Source organism: Acinonyx jubatus, chromosome C1, assembly GCF_027475565.1.
Source record: "Acinonyx jubatus isolate Ajub_Pintada_27869175 chromosome C1, VMU_Ajub_asm_v1.0, whole genome shotgun sequence".
Classification (NCBI taxonomy): domain Eukaryota; kingdom Metazoa; phylum Chordata; class Mammalia; order Carnivora; family Felidae; genus Acinonyx; species Acinonyx jubatus.
In genome coordinates, this window is record NC_069381.1 from 6,428,675 (window position 1) to 6,438,174 (window position 9,500).

The window sequence follows — 9,500 nt, forward strand, 5'->3', positions numbered from 1 at the left end:
CCTTCCTTCTCTTAATTGAGATTTGCTCTGACATAAGTCATGTTTGGAAGTTCTACGGACTCGGGGATGAAGACGGCAGGGGCAGGGGGCCAGGTGTGCCTTGGGGAAGTCTGGCACGTTGCCCTCTTTTTTTTTTTTTTTAAGTTTATTCATTTTGAGAGAGAGAGTGAGCATGAGTGGGGAAGGGGTGGAGAGAGAGGAAGACAGAGAATCCCAAGCAGGCTCCACACTGCCAGTGCAGAGCCCGTCGCGGGGCCCGATCCCTGTGAGGGTGTGACCTGAGCTGAAACAGAATCAGACGCTCAGCGGACTAAGCCCCCCACCCCCACCCCCATCACCGGGCGCCCCGCTGACTGTTCCTTACAGCCTCTGATTCGTCTCTGCTGTACAGGCCGCACCAGCTTCTACGAGGAGTACGGCGTCATTCGCGACGTGCTCCAGAACCACCTGACCGAGGTCCTCACCCTCGTGGCCATGGAGCTGCCCCACAACATCAGCAGCTCAGAGTCTGTGCTCCAGCACAAGCTCCGGGCCTTCCGGGCTCTGCGGGGCCTGCAGAAGGGCAGCGCCGTCCTGGGCCAGTACCAGGCATACAGCGAGCAGGTGCGCAGAGAGCAGCAGAAGCCGGACAGCTTCCGCAGCCTGACGCCGACCTTCGCAGGTGGGCTCGGGGGCCGGGCGTGGGCAGCCGCCGCCGGGGGCAGCTTTCCAGGCTCAAACACGCTTCGCTTTGGGTTGGAAGGGACCTCGGGTGGGGTGTTCACGAGGGTGCTTGTCGGCAAGGAGGAGATTCCTTTGCCTCTCCGGCCTCCCCCATCTTAAAGCGGTAGGTCACCTGTTGGGTCCGTGTGGGGGAAGGGCACCCGGTAATCATCTCGGTTTGGGCCATGTCCACACACACCCGCAGGGCTCTCTGAGCCGGGTTCAGACCTGGCCCCCCCCTTACATCTAGCCCCCCAGTGAGGCTGCGGTTGTGTCCGGGCCCAGCCCGGGCCCCCTCCAGCAGGCAGCCACCCTGCTGCTCAGACAGATGTCCACCGGTGACGTCCCGTGGACAGCTCCACGGGCCCAGAGCGTTCCTGGAGAGGGCTGGCTCCCTAATGCTGCGGGCAGTAAACTCCACCACAAGAGCAGTGGCTGTTTGTTGGGCACTTACGACGTGCCAGGCACTTTTTGTACGTTACCTCGTTAAATCCTCGCATGCACAAACCCGCAAGGCAGGTATGATTATCATCCCCATTTAAAGGTCAGGAAATGAGAGGCTCGGTGAGGGTGGCACAGACTTGCCCAGGGTCGTGCAGAGAGAGGACTTGGGAGAACCAGGCTAGGAGCACAAGTCGGGAGCACGCTCAGCTTCTGGTTCTTACGGCCGTGACGGCGCCCTGCAGGCCCCTTTACCCGCACACGACCCTGCCTCAGGCACGCCCGGGTGCTCTGCGGACTGGAGGGAAGCGTTCCTTCCCGGCAGGAGTCGGGGTTGGCCCGACCTCGCCCCCACCGTGAGACTTTGGTTGTCTCTCAGGGGGACTGGGACTCTAAGGTACCTCACTCACGGAGGTGGGAGTCCGAGGTGGCCCAGAGGCTGCATTTCGAGCGCTGGCTGGCAGGAGAAGCTGCTGGAAAGGGTGAACATAGCAAGGTCTCGGGTGCTCCACAGGCTGCCTGCAGGAGGGGGCAGCAAGGAGAAGGGCTGGCGGAGGTGAGGAAGGGAAGGCCGGCGCCCCGGGAAGTCCTCGGTTCTCTGTGCCAGAGCGTGAGCCCTGCCGTCCCCTGTCACCTCAGGCGTCCTCGTTCACATGGACAACCTTCGCTGGGAGGGCGTCCCTTTCATCCTGATGTCCGGCAAAGCCTTGGATGAGAGAGTGGGCTACGTTCGCATCTTGTTCAGGAACCAGGCTTACTGTGTCCAGAACGACGAGCACTGGGTCGCCGACCAGAGCCAGTGCCTCCCTCGGCAGATCGTCTTCTACATCGGACACGGTGAGCTGGGCAGCCCTGCCGTGCTGGTCAGTCGGAACCTGTTCAGGCCCTCCCTGCCCTCCGAGAGCTGGAAGGGGCTGGGGGCCCGGCCGGGGCTCCGCCTCTTCGGCCGCCCGCTGTCCGATTTCTACGCCTACCGCCCCGTGAGGGAGCAGGACGCCTACTCTGTTCTCATATCTCGCATCTTCCACGGCCGAAAGGACTCCTTCGTCACCACGGAGAACCTGCTGGCCTCCTGGGGCTTCTGGACCCCCCTGCTGGACAGCCTGGCCCACGAGGTCCCGCGCCTCTACCCGGGAGGCGCTGAGAACGGGCACCTGTTGGACTTCGAGTTCAGCGGCGCCCAGCTGTACTTCTCGCAGCGGCAGCCGGAGCGGCTGGTGCCGGGGCCCGGCCCCGCGCCGATGCCCAGCGGCTTCCAGGTTCTCAAGGCCAAGTACCGAGAGAGCCCGCTGATCTCGGCCTGGCCCGAGGAGCTGATCGCGAAGCTGGCCGACGACATCGAGGCCACGGCCGTGCGGGCCGTGCGGCGCTTTGGCACGTTCCACCTGGCGCTGTCCGGCGGCTCGAGCCCCGTGCCCCTGTTCCAGCAGCTGGCCACCAGGCACTACGGCTTCCCCTGGGCCCACACGCACCTGTGGCTGGTGGACGAGCGCTGCGTCCCACTCTGGGACCCCGAGTCCAACTTCCAGCACCTGCAGACCCACCTGCTCCAGCACGTCAGGGTCCCCTACTACAACATTCACCCCATGCCCGTGCATCTTCACCAGCGGCTGTGCGCCGAGGAGGACCAGGGCGCCCAGACGTACGCCAGTGAGATCTCGGCCCTGGTGGCCAACAGCAGCTTCGACCTGGTGCTGCTGGGCATGGGCGCGGACGGGCACACGGCCTCCCTCTTCCCGCAGTCGCCCAGCGGCCTGGACGGCGAGCAGCTGGTCGTGCTGACCGAGAGCCCCTCCAGGCCGTTCCAGCGCATGAGCCTCAGCCTGCCCCTCATCAACCGCGCCAGGAAGGTGGCGGTCCTGGTCATGGGCAGGGTGAAGCGTGAGATCACCATGCTGGTGAGCCGCGTGGGCCACGAGCCCAAGAAATGGCCCATTTCAGGCGTCCTGCCTAGTTCCGGCCAGCTGGTTTGGTACATGGACTATGAGGCGTTTCTGGGATGAGGGCCCCAGTGGCCTCTGCTCACTCCCGCTCTCGCTCTCCCCGTACTGTCCCCTCTCCTCTGTCCCGCCACCTGCCCTGGCTGCCCGGAACCCTATGCCTCGGGGTTAGGCCGCCAGAGAGGAAAGGACGAGGCCTTATCCCAATCCCTTTGACGGTCCCTGTCTAGTTGTGGTGGGTAGACACAGATGCAAGGAAAAAACGGAGTTTCTGCTCTCGAGAAGTTTCCGGTCCTGTTCAGGAGAGAAGTATCTACCTTAAGAGCATACCTGTGGCCTTTCCCCACGAACACCAGCAGCACAGAACCGGGCAGGGGGGAAGGCTCCCAACTCCGGCAAGAATGCCATGATCAGGTTAACCCAGGAAGGCTTCCCGGAGGGGGTGATCCTTGAGCTGGCTCCCATGGAAACAGACTATGGATGGTAGAGAGTAGGGACACAGGTGTCCACCGGGTGCAGAGCCCACGCAGAGCAGGTTGCTGGGAACTGTCCGGAGACCTCGAGTTGGCCGAGTCCCCATTTCTTCTGTCCCCTCCTCCCCTTCTTCCTGAGCCTCTGACATTTAGCCTTCTGTTCTGGCCTCTTGGTGGCTGTCTCTCCTGCTCCCTCTGGGTTCCCTTCCTCTCGGTTCTGACTCTGACGATGGTGGGGTCTTTTCTCATCGCTCGGTCTCTCTGCTGCCCCCCAGAGGGGTGAAGGATGGTAGCGTTACACAGCAACAAACGCAAGGAGGTTAAAAGGTCCCAGAAATCTCGCGGCTTTCTCTGCATGGGGGAGGTCCCCGCCTGCTCTCCCTCCTCCAGCCGGCCCCCTGCCCCCTTCGTGATGCACGGTGCGCAGAGATGATTCGGCCATTCCAGGGATCCTCACTTATGAGGGTCCTCTGTACCGCAGGGGACTTCCGGTGGGCGTTTCCACTCTCAGTATACCCTCGTGCTTTACCAGGAAAGATCCAGTTAAGTCTTTCTCTGATGGTGACACATCATATGTGGGGAGAGACCCCGTGCAAACCGTCTCCACCATCCAGGTGCCCTGACCTGACCAGACGGGAGTCAGGCCCCCTCGGTGGGGCAGCTGTGGCCTTCTCGGGGACATGGCGGGTTCGCGGGGCCACGGGGGGCGGGGGGGAGGGGGCAGGCGTCCCACCGACTGTGCTCCCTCCCAGTGGATGATGCCGGGTGCAGCGACCTACTTGCTGTCCACCGGCCCCTCCCGCTAACACGCTGTGAAAGAGCTGGGATAAGAAATAGGCAGCTTCTCTTTAAGAGGAGGGTGGCTGCTCTGTTCCTGGTCAGCGGTGGGTCAGTAATGCCTGTTTTTCTGAAACCCCCAAGGTTCCGGCGGGGGGAGGGCGGGGGAGGGGGACGGCGGTGAGTCTGAAATTCTTTTAAAAAATATTCTCACATATTGAATTTTTATTCCAGCTTCCCGCAGAGTCATGCCCCCAAGACAGGACTGTAAAGGAATGAGACTGATGTTTCTGTGACTGCTGTCTTGTTTTAAAGTCACACGTTGTGTCCGGTGTGGGTGCCCCACAGAGAGCTTTCCTTGGGGAGGAGGAGCCCGGCCAAATCTATTTCTCTACTTCTGATTGTTTACGCTTTCTTCAAGGCGATGGATTTAAAAGAATTCTGGTCTCGCTTTGAGATGTGTGCGTGTGAATCTGGTGCCTGGGAGGGGGGCTCTCGATGTGGAAGGCTCTCTTCTTAAAATTCCCCTGACCTCCAGCGACCCGTCCAGACAGGACACCTCTTTTCGCACCAACAGAGCTTCCCTTGGCGAGGCAGAACCCCAGTGCTGGGTCGGGAAGTCTCTCTTTCTGGAGGGTCGGCATTTTAGCTTTTAGGCACCTGGCTGGCCAGCCGGCATGAGAGGACGTGGGTGGCTGCAGGCCGGGTGCCACCTGTGGCCACATGGGGGCGCTCTCGCGCCATCCCTGCCCTCTCCACGTGTGACCAGAGAGGAGCCCCTCCTTAGCAGTTCCCGGGTGCATTTCTTCCCATTTTCACGTTCTGCCTCCCTGGGCTGCTGGCTCCGAGCACCGCCCGTGTGTTCCTTGGGAACTTCGTCCTCTGTGGTTGCAGCACTGAGAGAAAGGGCCCCCCACGTGCCCACGGAGGCCTCCAGGACGTAGGGCCAGCAGGCTTCTGATGTCACCATTCTGAATTACAGTGAGTGGTGCGGGGGTGAGCCCAGGACGTCCGGTGCTTAGAGGAGGGCCCTGCCTCAGAATGCCCCCCTTCACCTGTGTGCACGGGATGGGGGCGGGCAGAGGGCCCCAGGATCCTCTTCTCCACGGTCAAGTGCCATCTTAAAAATCACACCAGCAAAGGCCACCAGGAGACACAGCCAGTAACTCTGTGTCTGCGTCTCCCTTTCCCTCCCTTGTCCCTGTGCTGGGAAGAAGCCGTTCTCAGAACCGGGCCCCCGGGGGGTGAAGGCCTTCACCCTCTCTGGACCCCGATCCTCAGCAAGAAACATACCTTCCCTGGGGAGTCAGCCGTCACTCAGGCTTTGCTCGCTCGGTCTCTGCTACCCTGTCAGCCACCCCGTGAGGCAAGTGGAGGGGTCCTTGTTTACTGATGGCTTGGAAGCTGAAGCTGGAGGCCTCTGATGACCACAGGGGTACTGGCCCCGTGGCGCCCCCTCCTGCCCAGAGTGGTGGTTCTGGTTCCGGAGCGGCTCCCTGGGGAGGCAGTCAGCGGCTTGTGTGCCCTCGCTGTCGACCTGGACGAGGCGAGGCGGAAGGGCCCCTCCTCGTCAAATTAGCATCTCTAGAACGAGCATATTACCATTTGTTGTGGGGAAAGAGTTGAGGGACTTTCCAGGTGGTTGTAGGCTGAGAGTCTGATCTTGATCTGGGAGCAAAGGTTTCTGCTAACCGCACGTGAAAATAGTCGCGTCTTGGTGACCCTCCCGGCTTCTTGTCTCTGCAGACAGCGGCTTCTTCCCACCGGCCCCCCCCCCCCCCCCCCCCCGTTAGCCGCAGAATCCAAGCTCTGCCAGTGACCTGGCTGGGAACGCTCCTCCAGGGGAGTGCTCCCGAAGGCACAGGCTCGTGTCCCTGTGCCCAGGGCACGCTCCTGCTTTGCCTGGGTCCCTCCTCTCCCCGTTGGCACAGAGAGCTGAGGACAGTGTGACAGAGAAAGGGAGAACCTTCCACAGAACCGTGTGTGTGTGGGGGGGGGGGGGCAGGGCGGGGTGTTGCGTGCAATTCAGTTTTCCGGAACAATTTGTTCCCATAAAAACATATGCAGCCTCACATAAGCAGACTCGGCATCAGTTTTATCCAGTTCGATTTTGTCTTCAGCACCCGGGACCCTGCAGAACTCAGTCCACTTGAGAGAAGCTGCCTGGCAGCGTGTTCCGGAAGGAGCGCTACCTGGCAGCATTTTCGGGAAGGAGCAAGGCACAGGAAAGGCCGGTGGCACCCTGGGTGGCAGGCTAGCGCCATCCGCACGCGCTCACCCTTTGAAACACAAAGGCTGGAGGGGCCAGGGCCTTAAGAGGGCGGCCGCCTCCCAGTGTCCCCAGACCGGCCGCCGGCCGGCCGCATGCTTACCTGTAGCCTCTGCTGCCTGTCCCCCTCCCGTGCCCCCCTGGCCACCCTCCAGGTGGCCCCTCCTGGAGGAAGAGGGTCAGGGCCCTGCCTGCTGTCTTCCCTCTGCCAACCGGTGGGTCACCCAAGCCACAGTCCCCGCGGTCCGGCGTCCGCCTCGTGCTGCCAGCCTGGGGCTCGAGGTGGGCGCCGCATGGTCTTGGATCCCCTGCCTCTTGGCGCCCGGTCAGCTAGAGCAGGGCGCCGCCCCCGTTTAGAGCTGCCTTCCCTCCCCTGGGGAGCAGGAACCTGGGAGCAGCTTGTGTTCCCGAGGACCTGCCGTGGCCGTGGCCGAGGTCCTCTCCGGGGCCTGCGCTCCCACCTCCCGCACCGGCAGCCCGAGGTGGGGGGTGAGCACGGCACCTGAGGCCCCAGGCCCGTTGCTACACAAGGTGCAAGCTCAGTAATGCTGTCACCAGCACGAGACAGGGGCAGCGAGAGATTTGAGGAGGCATTTCCGAAATCCTAGCAAGCTGGGGAGAACGATCCCTTTGGGGGAAACTTCCTCTCCAGCGGGCTTCCGGGGGCGCATCTGTTGGCAAAGCAGATCCCCCGCCCCCTCCCGGGATGCATCCGCGCCTCTGTGTCTGCCCGGAAGGCTGGACGGGGCGGAGGAGGTCTAGATTAATTGTGCTTCTGCTTACTTGTTGATTCCCAAGGCCGGTCTTTGTGCGGACCTCTCGTGCTGCTCTCAGGTGTTCGAAAGGAAGCCTCTGCACCTTGTCTGCCCCTCTGGTGTAGGGCCAAGGAAACGCATTTTCTTTGGCCGAGAGCCCAGGGGAGCATATTTGAATGTTAGCTTTGAAAGCGGAAGTGTAAACAGACACGGCCCAAATTTGTCCAGTTTGGGTCTTTAGCTGTACCGCTACGTAAGCCTAGAAAGGTCAGTCGTAAAACGTCATGAGATTCGTAACTGGGAGAGGCCAGGACCCTGGGTTAGCGCTGATCGAGGGCCCCAAGGGCACCCGCCATGAGGTGTGCCCTGACCGCCTGACCCTCCCGGGCCCTTCCTCTTGGAAGAACAGGGCTGAGCGCAGCCGGCAGGGCCTCCGCTGGGCCCGAGAGCGGTCGCTGCCCCGGAGTGCAGGGCCGCGTGCTTCCAGCCGGGAAGGCCGAGTGGGTCCGGTGCCAGCGAGAGACCTGGAGGGGGTGTGGGGCCGGCGCGGGAACCAGGGCGTGATGCAGTCTGGGCCGTGTCCGGGCACTCTCTGTCCCACACCGGGACACTGGGTCCTGGGCTTCTGTGCCGCGGGGGGCTCTGTTCCCAGAGGGACTGCATCCCGCGTGCGGTGGGGAGACTGCGGGCACGAAGGCTCCTCTCCGCCAAGCAGCAGGAATGTGCCCTGCCTTTTTGTGCAAAGAGAAACTGCCCCTGGTTTTTATGGAAATAGTGGCTACTTAAAGATGTCTCAGACCGTGAGACGCATTCAGAACCGAGTTTTTAAAATGACTTTTTGTATGTCAGACGTGACACTTATTTTTTAAACAATAAAATCGTTTTGCCAAAACCCTTGTGCTCGTCCTTCCTCTGGGAGATGGAGTGGGGTGGGTTACGGACCTGGTCACGGCACTGGGTTTGTTCTGGCGGTGGGGGAGGGACAGTTAGGTCCTGGAGGTGAGGACCTGCTTACATCCTTACGTCCCCACTGCAGACACGGGCTTGTCTGGCCCCACCAGGTGCATCCATTTGCTTGAGGGCCCTCAGCACCCCCCGCCGTGACTGGATTTCATAGGTCCCTAAACGGCCCCCCTAGCATTGGTGGCAGCGCGACAGGTGGGGAAGACCTTGCCCAGAGGGTGTGTGTTGTGGTGTCTGAGGGGGCGGCACCAGGAGGGAGCATCTCTGAAGGCCGCGGGGCCTGATGGCGTTGTTGGTCTTCTCGTGCCCTCTGCCTGATTTTCACCTCCAACCCGTGCCATGTTCCCAGGAACATAAGGATTCTGGGGGAGTCAGACGAAACTCCAGAACTACTGGGGGTACAGGAGCCAGAGATTTGCTGGTTGTGGGACCCAGGCAGATTTGGTGACCTCACAAGGCGGCACCAGGAGCCGCAGGCACATCCACAAGGGGCGAGGTCCCCAGGGACCGAGAGGCACAGGGGACAGACACACGCCCAGAGTCCCCAGGGGAAGAAGGGAAGGCCCGTGGGCGGTAATGAAGGCTGGAAACCAGAGGCCGTAGTCAGTTCTTGACCGTGACTTTGCCTGGGAAGTGCGCAGAGAACAGGCTTCCTGAGGTGGGGGGTGGCCCTGAGCTGGGGGACAAATCAGTGTCGGTTTCCCACTCTCTGCAGGGAAGGTGGTGCCGTCCTTCCAGAAACACGGGGAGGCAGGCTCCCTGCCTACTGACACCTGAGGCTTCGCTGCCCGGCTAGCGTCCGTGAAGGCGGTCCTGGAGAGTCACCCGTACCTGCTCCCCCCCCCCCCCCCAGGGAGCCTCCCTGGACTGTGTCCGGGGGTCCTGGCGGCTCAAGACATCCAGTGCCCACAGCTGCAGCGACTGGTTCCGGGGGTCCTGTGGCCCAAGTCGGTCAAATCAGAGTGCGTCCAAGGACATGGCCAGAAGCGACTCCCTGTCCCTAGACCCCAGCCTGAGGGCGTGTCGCCCTGGAGCTGCTGGCAGCCATCTGCCCACCACTGGGGGCCGAGGGCTTCACCTCGCGAGAACGGGGCTGTCACTTGTGGCGGGGAACGCAAGAGCCACTGCAGCCGGGGGTGGGGGTGGGGGGGTGTCTCAGGAAGCCCAGCGGGGGCCCGAC

The 9,500-nt window shown here is 62.1% G+C and overlaps 1 protein-coding gene across 9 annotated transcripts in view; it reads left to right on the forward strand.

The window, feature by feature from the left end:
* Positions 1–6,121, forward strand: part of H6PD (hexose-6-phosphate dehydrogenase/glucose 1-dehydrogenase) — a 28,840-nt gene extending 22,719 nt beyond the window's left edge. For 8 of the 9 annotated variants that reach the window (XM_027060500.2, XM_053206712.1, XM_027060498.2 and 5 more), the window contains 2 exons: positions 392–661; positions 1,783–6,121. In XM_027060500.2, coding sequence (XP_026916301.1) covers positions 392–661; positions 1,783–3,146 — 1,634 coding nt within the window. In that variant the 3' untranslated portion in view covers positions 3,147–6,121. The remainder of the gene's footprint in view (positions 1–391; positions 662–1,782) is intronic. The other variant, XR_008291918.1, reaches the window with a different exon arrangement.
* The last annotated feature ends 3,379 nt before the right edge of the window (positions 6,122–9,500 follow it).